This window comes from Idiotropiscis lumnitzeri, chromosome 1 (genome assembly GCF_059441095.1).
Source record: "Idiotropiscis lumnitzeri isolate Australia: NSW breed Sydney's pygmy pipehorse chromosome 1, RoL_Ilum_1.0, whole genome shotgun sequence".
Taxonomy (NCBI): Eukaryota; Metazoa; Chordata; class Actinopteri; order Syngnathiformes; family Syngnathidae; genus Idiotropiscis; species Idiotropiscis lumnitzeri.
Genome location: NC_142391.1, coordinates 33,721,689 through 33,734,475, shown reverse-complemented (window position 1 = coordinate 33,734,475; position 12,787 = coordinate 33,721,689). Strand labels below are relative to the sequence as shown.

The following is a 12,787-nucleotide window of genomic DNA, read 5'->3' as shown; positions in this document are numbered from 1 at the left end:
TTGAGCCCCAAGTTTCCTCTTAGGCGATTGCACAACTCCGACATATTGTAGCCTCTGCCTACAGCACGTAGAATGCCATTTTATGGCTTTGCGTCTATCGCGATATATATTGATATTGACTTAATTGCCCAGCCCTAGGCTATACTATGCTGAATTGGTGCTAAACTATGGCTAAATGCAGTCACGGAAGCCTGAATAAATGATTGATGCTAAAGTACAATTTTTACACAAGTCTCACTGGACAGCAGAAAATTACGTGTCTAGAGAGAAAATAAAATATACACCCACGCACAGTACAGTGTCTGAAAACCGGGAATAAATTAACATGCTATTGCAAAACTGGAAAAAAAAACCCTGAATATTTAGTAAATTTAAACTATTCAGCAAAAGCAAATAATAAAATTAGAAATTCCGTATAAAGCAAATGCTCGTTTTGGCTGAAATATTCCTGACAAAATCAAAATGTTTCTGACATAGTCTCCAAAATGTACCTGAGAGGCGATCCCTGCAACCACTTTTCCCTATGCCAAATTTTTTGTGAATGAAAGACATCAGAAGCAGTGTGTCAGGAGAAGGCTTATTATAGTTTTGGAATTTCAATTATAGTTTTAATAGTTTGATTTTAAATTTAATTAGTTTTCAGGGTGTTTCTTTTTTTTAGATTTATAGTTTTAGTTTAGAGTTATAGTTTTATTTATTTTTTTAATGTAGTTTTAGTTGGTTTTAGTATTATTTTTAAATTTTTAAAAAAGTGTTTTAATAAAAAAGACCATGGTAAGAATTTGCGCAGTGAACATTTTTGATAATACAGGTTTTTTTTTTTTGGTTTTTTTTTTACGGTTTTAACAGTCCACAGATTTTGAATCGCAATAAGTACCGCTTCTAAAGTTAGATGCAGGCATGCATGCATGCACCCTAATTATAATAAAGCTAGGATGCCTCGTTTGCCCAGTTGCCAAATTCCAAAGTTTATTTGTGGGTTGAATTCGTGTTGAGAAATATTAAACCTGGCTGTACAGTGTACCATTTTTTTCAAGACTATATTTTTTTTCTCATATGAGGCAAAATAGTGAAGCACTTTTTCCGAGCATTGCTTTTCAGGCTGAGTTGAATCTCAAAAGCAGGTGAGCTATTCAAGGCAACGCCACACAAAATTGTCTCCTAGAAACGACGTCATTTGCTGGATGCTGCTTGATAATGTCACTTCTGTGTGACAAACATTAACAGGACTTCAACTTGCAGATGACTGTTCCACCTTCACCTCTTCCGGGAAACGTCCGTACCGTTGATATTGAAAGAAATATTTTTAAAATCAACCCTAAAGGCCCGTCTTGTATTAAGTTAATTGCCGAAGGCGAAAACAAAGCACATTTTCTCTACAAATTAGTTAGTTTTGTAAAATTAAAATCTAGTCTGTTGTTTTTTCATATTTCTAAATAATTTTATTTTATTTTGTTAATGAAAATGTTTTTTCAATTTTAGTTTGTTTTTTCATTATAGTTTTTATTTACTAAAATAACCTTGGTTAGGAGTGGGGAAATAGAGGCTTGATTTCCACTTTGGCATATCAAGTGACCCTTCGCGGACCTCAATCCTGCCCTTTTGTTAAAATTTCGATCATTTCATCCTGATAAACTGTACCTAACCCATGTATTCCGTTGAAAGTTTAATGTAATAAGTTAAAATTGTGGAACAATATAATACAGGGCAGCATTTTTTGTCAGACTGAACGGTAACGGCATTGTCTTGAATTTTTGCAGCCATTCAGGATGACGAGAGGCTGTCAGCAGAGGAGATGGATGAGAGGAGGCGACAGAACATCGCCTATGAGTACCTGTGTCATCTGGAGGAGGCCAAACGGTAAAATGACAAAAGCGGCCACATATGAGCTACAAGGCATCCTAAAAAGCCATCGGGTGAAAAGCATTTTTAATTGGAAGAATACTTCTGATTGAATTGGTATGTGTTGGTTATGAAGAAAAACGACGACCGTGTGAGAGCAGGACAAAGTTGCTAGAGGTGCAAAGCATGTTTGCTTGAAGTTGTTGGAACAGGTAAAGACAGAATTAGCATGCGCGTGAGATGATTACACGCTACTGCAAACACTCCTGCTAATGAGTTCTGCTGACTTTGCGGAAAAGACCTCTTACTTGAGTTGTCACCTCCCGACTATTCATAAGAGACTCAAATCATACACTTCAAATATAGTGTGCCGTACACAGTAATATCAGCATGTTTTTAAGTTATTCTAACAATGGAAAATTTGTTGTGACACGTCCACACCGATTTTTGACATTTGTCTATCTTATAGCTGAACATGCTCTTGGACTTTGCCTTTACTGTTTGCTTTGTCATCAGATTGTCAATCTTCTGCAGGCTAGACTAAGCACTGACAACATTACCTAGATTATGAAACCTAGGTTATTATTTTGTTTTTAGTGTGCTTGAGAAACATTGTGGAAATCTTGCTTTGTTGTCCCGAGAGGCCTTAACCAAAACGGCTGCTTCCTTTCCACGCAATAGTTTCAACTTCCTCTAATACTTAACTATATTCTTGTCATTTGTAAACAGAGAAGTGTTTTTCTATTCTGGAAATGATGTCAAATTGGATTAGGATTAAGATTTCTCATGAAGCCGAGAGAGCAAGGGATTAGCCTTTCCGCTCTGGGGTCAGAAGTCGGTGTTCTCTGAACAAGGATTGAATCCACTCGTCTCCATCGTAGTGTCTGGTGCCTACTAAAATAACATTTGCAACAAGTATTGCTATGCTATTTTCATAGGTACACGCTATTCCACATATAGTTCTATAATCCACAATTAGATGCACAATCCCGTTCTACCTTGTCAACTGGCAGAAAGAACCGTGGCTCGACTCCACCAAAAGAGTAGTGTAAAACATCTTTGTGTATTTATCAATGCCGGCAACATGTAGAACAATTAAATGCTCTTCCACTTGATGGCACAAGGTACAATTACCTCTGTATTGTCCTGTTGCCCTCCAAGCAACCGAATAACAGCTTTATGTGGAGCTGAACAGGCCCAGATTTCACACTTGAGTGTGCAAATGTCGGTGAATTGAGATAAGCTCATTTTAGAATACATATAATATCTTGTGTCACATTTTTGTTTGGTGCTCTGTGAGTTTATCTTAAGATTTCTGTGCAGTATCTTCAATTGTGATTTTGAAGGGTAGAGGTAAAGTCTTGTGGCACACAAAATGTCGCATGGTTTCTCCTGGTTGGACAATGACAGGAAAGTCTGCCCAGATAGCTGTAAACTTGGAACTAGTCTGTCCCTCTCCGGGAGACATGCTCACCTACATTGTTCTAAATGCAAGAAGTGATCTTTCACAAGCTGAATGTCACATTTTGACTGGGTTCCTGCCAATTCAGTTTTTTTTTTTTTTTTTTGAAATTTTGTTTAGTTTAAGCTTTCTGGTTGTGGATCTCCACTACTGTTCTGTGTTCCTAATCAAGGCTCAAAATATATATTTTTGTAATTTTTTTGCTGAGCAATTTGCAAATCAACAACTTGATTTGAGTAGCAATTTTTCTAACTTGGTCGGCATTTTTTTTTTTTGCAGGAATGATCACACGAAACTGAAACAGGTTTCATTAAACAATACAAAACTGAGAATGTACTGAATGAACAAATGTTTTTTTAATATATAGAATAATTTTTTATTTCTTAAATTTGCAACGTGTAGAACAGTAAGGTTTTTTGCTTGTTTAGAAGCAAAGCTAAATTAATTTAAAAGAAAACTGCTGTAATGTGATTTCAATCAGATAAGATGTATTATTATTTACTCTATGTAGAGCAACAAAAAAAACATCCAGATAACTTTTGGATAGTTAAAATTGCCAGTGAGAAAAATTAAAAACCCTCTGCTTTGAACGATCAAATGGAATGGTACTGGAAAAATGTCAAAGGAAGACTCACTTAAAAGTGGAAGTCAAGTCAAAAAAGTTCTTTTTACCCGCTTTTGTCAAAACACTCTTCTGAACAATATTGCATTGGTGGAATGAGAATTAATGAGATGAATTCACCTGTTTTCTGTCATATCGGGGTGCAGCCATTTCGCCATGATACTGGTGTCTGGAATTGACGTCAAAGTACCCCTAGTGAGCTGTGATGTGGCACGACCACAACAAGGGCACTTTGATGTCAATTCCAGTTGACAGCAGAGGGCGGGTACATGTCAAAATGGTTCCGCCCTGGAAAGGCTGAAGACACGTGAAGTAGTCCTCTTAATATGTATTCCATCAATGCGATATTAATCACAATATAGTGTTAATTATCTGAGGTGCTTCTCCTCACAAGGGTCATGGGCATGCTGGAGCTTATCTCAGCTGTCTTTGGGCAGTAGGTGGAATACACCCTGAATTGGTTGCCAGCCAATCACAGGGCACACACAGACAAACAAACATTCAGAGCGTGAATGCGCACATGAACCCCAACTCGTTTCGGACGTTTAGCTGCGCTAAAGTTGTGTCTCAGGAGGCAAGACGGCTGCAGGCGGGCATGGACATTATTTCACTAATTTCCTAAATTCTCCAAAATCAATAGATCAAAAAAGAAATTATGTCCAATTTCAGTTAACTGATTCAAAAATATAAACTGAGCATGTTAGTGCAAAATGGGCCATTACGGCTGGATCATTCCTTTAACCTACCATGCATGTCTTTAGAATGTGCGAGGAAACCAGAGTACCTGGAGAAAACCCGTGCAGGGATGGGGAGAACATGCAAACTCTCTGTTTGGACGAGACTTTTTTTTCTTTCTTTTTTCTGGGCTTCAGCTTTAATTAATCTAACAAATGAACAACATATTTCGCCATTCGGTAAAATGGCAAATGTCACAATGACATAGCACTCCTGGGAACTTAAAAGGTCTTCAATGTCTTTGTTTTTCACGCAAAATGTCACAACAAATGTCACTTGCTTTTTGTGTAAATAAATTCTATACATGTATTTAACTTTTGTCAATACACAGCATTTATTTATATATTTATTATTATTTTTTTTTTAACCTAGTTCGGCTTCAAACTTTCTTGTCATCGACCCGTTTTTCTTGGTAGCTATTGCGGCATACACAGGAAGCCCGCTAACCTGTTTTCTGGGTCTGGTCATGTGATCTTCCACATATGCACTATATGCACTAAGCTTTGTGTTGGAGTAAAGGTATTATTGCTTCCGGACAAAGCTTGTTCACATAACTCAAAGTAACTGAGCACTGTATAATATTTGGTAACTCGTTTATTCTGTTGTTGTTTGGAAGTGGGAAAGTGCACACAAATACACATTTCCAACAGCAGAGAGACATTAGGGCAGGGGTGGAACTCCAACTTTAAATATGGCGTCACTCCAAGCCAGCCTGATAATGTGTAACAGATTCTCAAACCAACATAATTCACAACCTAACAAATCATTTACCAAACCCTTTAGAAGAATATAGTACCCAGTGCCAGGGAATATCTGATGTTCACGTCAGGTTCAACACAGTTCACAAATGTTCTTCTTCAGTATTCCTCCTCGGGTGGTGACCACAGTTGGAAACATGAGGATTCATCCCAAGAAATGATGGAACATTTCAGTTCATTAATAACTCCAGGCTACATATTGGATTAATTACCGGTATAGCAGGCCTGAATGTTTTATAATTTTGATCTTAAACTTGTGTAAATTAGCAGCCTGTTGGACTGTAAATAAAGTTCCCACAGTAAATATTCAATTTTTTTAAACAACTCTCAAGCCAAAGAGTTATCGAGTGTGCCAACCGCCTTTTAGAAGCCCCCCTTTACTACTGCTGTTTGGCTGAATAAATGCTCATTTAGTCCACTTTAGAGAAGCGTCTTCCTGCTTGTGTTAAGATGGGTTTGCATGTGTCGTTAGGTGGATGGAAGCCTGCCTGGAAGAAGACTTGCCCACAACCACAGAACTGGAGGAGGGGCTGAGGAATGGTGTCTACCTTGGCAAACTCGCCAACTTCTTTGCCCCCAAAATGGTGACAGTAAAAAGGATCTATGACAGAGATCAGGCTCGGTACAAGGTGTGTTTTTAAGCTGCCCTTCTGCGGAATACTTGACCACCTCACTTTGGGGAATTCTATTTCAACGAATGTAGGTCACATTCCTCTGTATTAGATCCATTTTTTTCCCCCCTTTCAGAGCAAAGGACTGCACTTCAGGCATACTGACAACACAGTTCAGTGGCTCAGGGCCATGGAGTCAGTTGGCCTACCAAAGGTAAGAAGTGTGCACAGCCAAACAGTTGCTCTCTTGTCTTGCAAACACACCTATGTATTTTATATCCTGTTCCAGATATTCTACCCTGAAACAACCGACGTGTATGATCGCAAAAACATGCCAAAGGTGGTATACTGCATCCACGCACTAAGGTAAGAATTCCTTGGGAACAGTATACTTTAACTGCCTTATTCGAGTCTCAATCAAAGCGGCTATGGTACATTGCTCACACAACTCTATGATCCTTTGTGCAAAGACACAAAAAGCTGTTCTCAAACTGCCGCACCTTTTCATTGAGCGGCTTTCACTTTTGGAAAAACAAACTTTAATAAACGCTACTTCAGTAGTTTTGTTAGAGGTCAAGATGGTAAATTATAATAAGAATGGATGAATTGTTGGCGTACATTTTGGTTTTGTATTTCTACTTTTGTACAAGCTACTGCTATATAGTTTAGCACACACGAGCAGACATTAATCTCTCCTAACCTGGCTGAGCCACCAAATTTGTGCAGGTTGTCAGCTAATTCCGTTGAATGCTCATACCGGATGTAATACGGTACGCATCCAACAAAACTCCACCGTTTTGCTTTGAATGTGTTTCAGCCGTTTTGGGCTGCTGCTTGGAAATGTTAGAACGTCCTCAAGCTTAGCACCAACGTTATGGTATTGATGTAGTCATTCAAACGCCAAAACTACCAGACTAAAATGATGTCGAGCTCCAACATCGCGTTGCGTGAGGTCACAGGAAACCTATCCTTTACATAACAGCGTTTAGAAATTAAGAACATCACGCTCATAAATTAATTATTAATTAATTTGATGGGTGGGAAGGCACACCAGAGACCCCAAAAATATTTGTGTGCAATAAGTGAAGTCAAAGAACGTTCCATTATATTTCACTTTTACTAAAGGAATTCAACATTCCATAATAGTTTGGGTCTAGTAATTTACAATATGTAAATGAGGTTCTCTAAATGACAGTTTTTTTGCTCTATCGTTACTACTACTGCAACTGATTTGGTATAAGTGAGTTAGTTCCATGTTCAAATACACGTGTAATCTTTAGGTTCATGACTTGAATGAAGTGTCAATTTTATCTGCCTGACCATCTGGTCAACAGGACAGAATTAAGCCGCGACTATGTGAGCTGCTTGGATTGTTTCTCTGTTGAAGTGTTTCTGTCAAGCCCTTTGAGATTTGGTTTCCTTCCCAATTTGTGCACACACGACTTGTTCCTTCCTGCGACTCCAGCGGGAGGCCCACGAGGCTTCCCTGCGTACAAACGCGCGCACATGGAGTCAAAGCAGCAGATGTTCTTGTAGGCACAGTGTGTCGTGCAAAAATGTCAAACAACAACTATGTAATATGTTCAGCAATGATGAATAACAGAACACATGTTGATAGTAAAAAGACAATGGTTTGTTCTGGAGAAAAATACAAATTGATGGGATCGTCTTTTGGGGCAAGTTGCTCCAAGCAATCAATCATCTGATAGCGTTGAAATCTCCCCAAGTCAGCTGTTTCTATGTTTGCCTCTCAAAATGAATGAAACCCCTGTCAATGTGTCGGGACAGAGGCCATTTCGCGTTTGCACATACTGAGACCAAAGTGCAGAATAATCTTCCTCTGCAGCTATTGTTTGAGTTGCCCTTGTGTCCGACCTACCTTAATCATCCATAATTCATTATAACTTATCAGGTATCTGCAAGTTGATGAAAGTTTGATGACGTTTCCACTCACCTACCTGCAGAATTAATTGACGAGTGGACTTCAGGAGAATTAGCTGGTGTGATTGTTTATTGAATCCTAAACCAACACTACCTCCCTGTGGTGTTTTTGTGCTATTGTTGGGAAGTTAAAAAAAAAAAAAAAAAAAAGGCAGTCATGAATAATCTCTATTAGTCAAGGAAAATCAGACAAATCTTTCAGTTAGTTATTGCTGTTTGTAGCTGCTGATTGCTCATAAGCCTTTAGTGCTTGCTCAGGTTTTAGTGCTAATCTTATGCACACTGTTGATTGTTTCAGCTTGTACTTGTATAAACTGGGCATTGCACCACAGATCCAGGACCTGTTAGGGAAGGTGGCATTTACAGGTAACAGCACAATTTACTACTTAAAAATAGAATTTACGTACTGCTTGTTTTTAATCCCAATCTTGTCCCTGTGCTACTTTGAGTGTCGTTTTCACTTTCCTTTCAAAATAATTACCCGATTACCTTGCATTGGTCTGTGTGTATCTCCCAGAGGAAGAAATCAGTAACATGAGGAGTGAACTGGACAAGTATGGTATTCAAATGCCAGCGTTTAGTAAGATCGGCGGAATCCTGGCAAATGAGCTCTCGGTGGATGAAGCTGCATGTGAGTCATTTAACTTCGAGGAAGATTTCTTGAGGTGGATTTTTTTTTTTTTTTATCACTGCAGTGCATTTTATTTAAACGCCAAATATTGTTTATGTCCTCAGTGCATGCGGCTGTGTTTGCCATCAATGAAGCAATAGACAGAGGTCAGGCATCTGTGACGATGTCAGGCCTGACAAATCCAAACGCCATGCTGAGGAACACCAAAGAAGCGCTGGCACAAGACTATCAGGACACATTGAGCCAGGCCAAGACCCGTAAACAAAATCAGTCTTCGGGCAATGTAAGAGTCATCACATAGAAGTAGTCAATTGTATTTAGTCACTGAATGTCTTCTCACATTAAACCACCAATAATACTACTGTACCTAAAGTTAACAGCACTCTGTAGTTTGCGTCTGTCCTCCAAAACTAAACAATCCTGCATTCGATCATCACCAAATTTTACATTAAAAAAGTATCTGACTTTATTTTGCCATTGGCGTTATTTCATGAGTAAAACAATGCCTAGTTGTGCATGTTATAGTATGTTAATGGAACAAAAGCCATATTTCTAATTGATGCACATACAGCTATTAAAATTAATCCTACTTAATGCTTGTTTGTAAGTATCAGGGGTGTCTATTGCTTTGTCTTGCTCTCTCTTAAATCCCCAAATGTCTCCTTCTACTTGCTTCGGCTAGTATTTGAGCTTAAGACAACACTACTCTGAGTTGTTGTCCAAGCAGATGGTTCCAATTGCAGTGTCTAATAGAATCGACTGTAGTGGCCCAGAAAACTATTGCCCGCAATGACTCGCTCTATGAGCCTTGCCAGCACATTCCAGCTGCTGCAGTGTCAGCTGTACTTCCCCAAATATTAACACTTGAACTGCTAGGCAACATGTCTCCCTTTTGCTTTTATTTCCCAAGACACTACAGACATAAAGGAATACACTTGAACCTTTTTTTTTTTTAACGAGCATGCACGCCCAAGCTATGTGAAAAGTGTAATTTTTGTGTTTTTCCTAGTACTCCACATTTTGTACTGAGGAAAGAGATGTTTATGAGGAGTTGCTGACACAGCAGGAGATCCAGAGCTGCATAGACTTTGTCAACAGTAAGGACTAACGTTTCTCCATGATTATAAATGTTGCTGTATAAAGCTTTTTTAGAATTCAATGCTTATACACAAAGTACACTTTCCAACTGTTTATGATGCCAATAGCCATGTTAGAATAACCTGCTTCTGTTTTTCTCTCTGGAGTCCAAGCTGCGGTACGACAGGTAAATCATGCAGTGTGTACCCAGGATGAAGCTTCTCTTATGACTGCACTGAGGCTTCAAGCGCTCGCCCTGCTTGGTGTGCAGGACATGAACCAGGGATGGTACCTGGAGCATTTTACCACATATTGTCTGCACAAATCCAAGGTACCCTGAGTTTCACTTTGTCCACCCTTTGCCAACCAGTGTGCAACCTTGTGTAGTATTTGATGTTTAGTCCATACACACTGTTAAACAATGATGGAAAGGATATGAGCTTCAAAGTAGGGCTGAGCGATCAATTGAAGAAACATCGCGATGTGGTAGAATGCAATTTCCTTATCACAAAGGCTGCAATAGGAGAGGGGAGAAAAAAATGTCGATTATTTTTTTATTTTTTTTCTCCCCTAAATAAATAAACACACACAACCATGCCATGAGATCAAGCGCCTATTAAGTTTCTCCCACTCTCGTTCTCCATCACACTCATCAGCGCGTCTCCCCTTGTGGTAGATTAAATGAATTACCGACTGATCAAGAAAGGACCATGTCCTCTTCTGGAGCGTGTGTACTTGTGAATGCGCATGCAAATGAATTTGCGGCAGTCGTTTGCCATTTGCCTGTCCCGTTTTTGAACGTGGCCAGTCATTGTTTAACATACTATCAGAGAGCGAAATAGTCACCAAGGGCTGACGTCATTTTGCATATTAAACTGCTTGCTGATCTTTGACTCAGTCATACCTAAGAAGCATTTTCTTCAGATTCTCAAAGACAGAGCTGAATGTGATCTCATAGCAACTAAAGATTTTGTGAACACAAGTGATAAAGATATCTCTTGAGGGAATTTAGGTAGCTTTTATTACACATTGTTTCCACCAAACATTCCAAATACATGAAAATGCATCTCAAATTTATGGCTTTAAGCAACACTTTAATAAATAATACCAAGCTCAAGCCCAAAAAACAGCAGCAACAAAGATGTACAAGTTTCATTATATTGTAAAAATAAATAAATAAAAAAAAATGGACAATTGTATATAATTGAATGAATCCGGTGAACAAACTGTCATGAAACTGTTATGAGCAGAAAATACAGGACGGCAAAAAAAAAAAATATTCGGGTTAAATTTTGTAATAAAAGCTACTTAAGTTTACCCAAATAATGCATTTATCCTTTCAAACATGTGACAAGAGGACTTTGAAAAAAAATAATTGCCACAGTGGCCGTATACCAATCTTCACTGTTACACAGAAAAACTTTTGCGGCATGACGAGGACTCACATCCTCCATTATACATTTTCTAGCAGCCAAAAAGGACAAGTTAAAAACAAAAAAAAAATATTGAGAGGGGCAAAAAATGTCAATTACGATACTTTTACTTCAAAATATTGCTGCTAAATTGAAAACGAATAGGTCCAGAAATACTAATTTGCCACTTTAACTTAAGTTTAAACAAAAGCTACAATCATGTTGTCATCATTTTCCTCTATTTTTTTGAATGCAGGATGACGACAAGGCAGTTCTGGTGGATAAGGATGAGATTCAGAGAGTTCTAACCTCTTGCAATGACTTTGCAGAGGCTGAAAGACGAAGTAAGCGCAATCACCTAGTCACTTCTAACAAGCACCCACTTGCATTAGTGCTTAAAATTTGACATCTTTATGAAACATGTCCCCTCATATCATTCAATCTTGTTGTTTTTCTGGCCAGAACTTGAGGCAGTTTCAACGATCAATACTGCCATCCGTCTTGGCGATGGAGTGGCGACTGCGCAGGAACTCGTGAACCCAGAGGCTCAACTGCCAATCGTCTACGCTACAGCTGCCAATCTCTATCAGAATGAACTTTTTAGTTTGCAACTACAAGGGGGAAGGGTATGAAATGACATTGTTTTTGCTCACATGTAGATCCATTGATAAAATCTGTTTGTCTATATGGGCAATGCAGCGCGGTCAAATGTCACTTCATGCGTTTTGATAGCAACGTTTATTTCGCATTCAGTCTGGCCTGAGCCACGAGGAGTTGAGTGTGGCTGTCGAAATGCTGTCTGCTGTTGCTGTGCTCAATGAGGTTCTGGACACCAAAGATCCACAAGCTGTGATTGAGCAACTAACAGACTCGCCTCTGGGTTTCACAAACATGGAACAAGACAACCTCAACAGGTATGGCAGCGGTTAGACTTTTGGTCGTAACATTGAAAAATAACAGACTGTAGAAATTACACCCATTCTTTAATAAATTGCATCATAAGCATGAGCTACTTTGCGGCCTAATGCATCTCAAGTTCTTGGCTAACTCATTTGTTTATTTCATTCCTCTGATGAAATTGTGTTAATCCTTTAAGCGTCAAAGTAGCAAAATTGAAAATGATTTATTGCAAACTCTGGCGTCTCAAGTGTTAATATACTAGAATGGACTCTTTCATCAGGTATGCTGACGCCCTGACCCAGCAGCGGGTGGAGTCTCTTGAAAAGGGCTTTGAGTTCCTCACTTGGAACGATGTTCAAAAGTGCATTGACGCTGTCAACGTTCAGGTCCTTGAAGAGCATGAGCGTAAGAACGACACACACATTTCTGATTGTTGAACTAAGTAGGATGTTATTGGTAGCCATAAATATTGACCATTTTTATGCATGGAATGATCACCAAAGTCTTCCACATTTCCATCCTTCTTCTAGGAATCATAGCGATAGCTGAGATCAATGAGGCATTAAACTCTGGTGATCATCAGCAGACACTTGCAGCGCTGCTCCTCCCCACTGCCAAGTTGACAGGGGTGAATGCGGTCGCAGCCAAACACTACCACGATGTTCTACACTCTATCAAACAACGCATCTGCCAGGTACTATGATCCTAAAGTGTTTTATTTAATCGGTCGGCATGCATGGAAAAAAATTCACACGCTATTCATGTTTTCAACAATAACACGAGAATGAACTTTTTT

At 38.9% G+C, this 12,787-nt stretch overlaps 1 protein-coding gene across 1 annotated transcript in view; it reads left to right on the top strand.

Annotated features, from left to right (window-relative positions):
• iqgap2 (IQ motif containing GTPase activating protein 2) overlaps positions 1-12,787 on the top strand; it is a 29,472-nt gene that overhangs the window by 4,500 nt on the left and 12,185 nt on the right. Inside the window, exons 2-15 of the mRNA XM_088296399.1 lie at positions 1,761-1,860; positions 5,892-6,048; positions 6,167-6,244; positions 6,320-6,396; positions 8,270-8,337; positions 8,489-8,602; positions 8,707-8,885; positions 9,612-9,699; positions 9,847-10,010; positions 11,348-11,435; positions 11,554-11,717; positions 11,845-12,005; positions 12,272-12,396; positions 12,522-12,685. Of these exons, the coding sequence (XP_088152525.1) occupies positions 1,761-1,860; positions 5,892-6,048; positions 6,167-6,244; positions 6,320-6,396; positions 8,270-8,337; positions 8,489-8,602; positions 8,707-8,885; positions 9,612-9,699; positions 9,847-10,010; positions 11,348-11,435; positions 11,554-11,717; positions 11,845-12,005; positions 12,272-12,396; positions 12,522-12,685 (1,727 nt within the window). The remainder of the gene's footprint in view (positions 1-1,760; positions 1,861-5,891; positions 6,049-6,166; positions 6,245-6,319; positions 6,397-8,269; positions 8,338-8,488; positions 8,603-8,706; positions 8,886-9,611; positions 9,700-9,846; positions 10,011-11,347; positions 11,436-11,553; positions 11,718-11,844; positions 12,006-12,271; positions 12,397-12,521; positions 12,686-12,787) is intronic.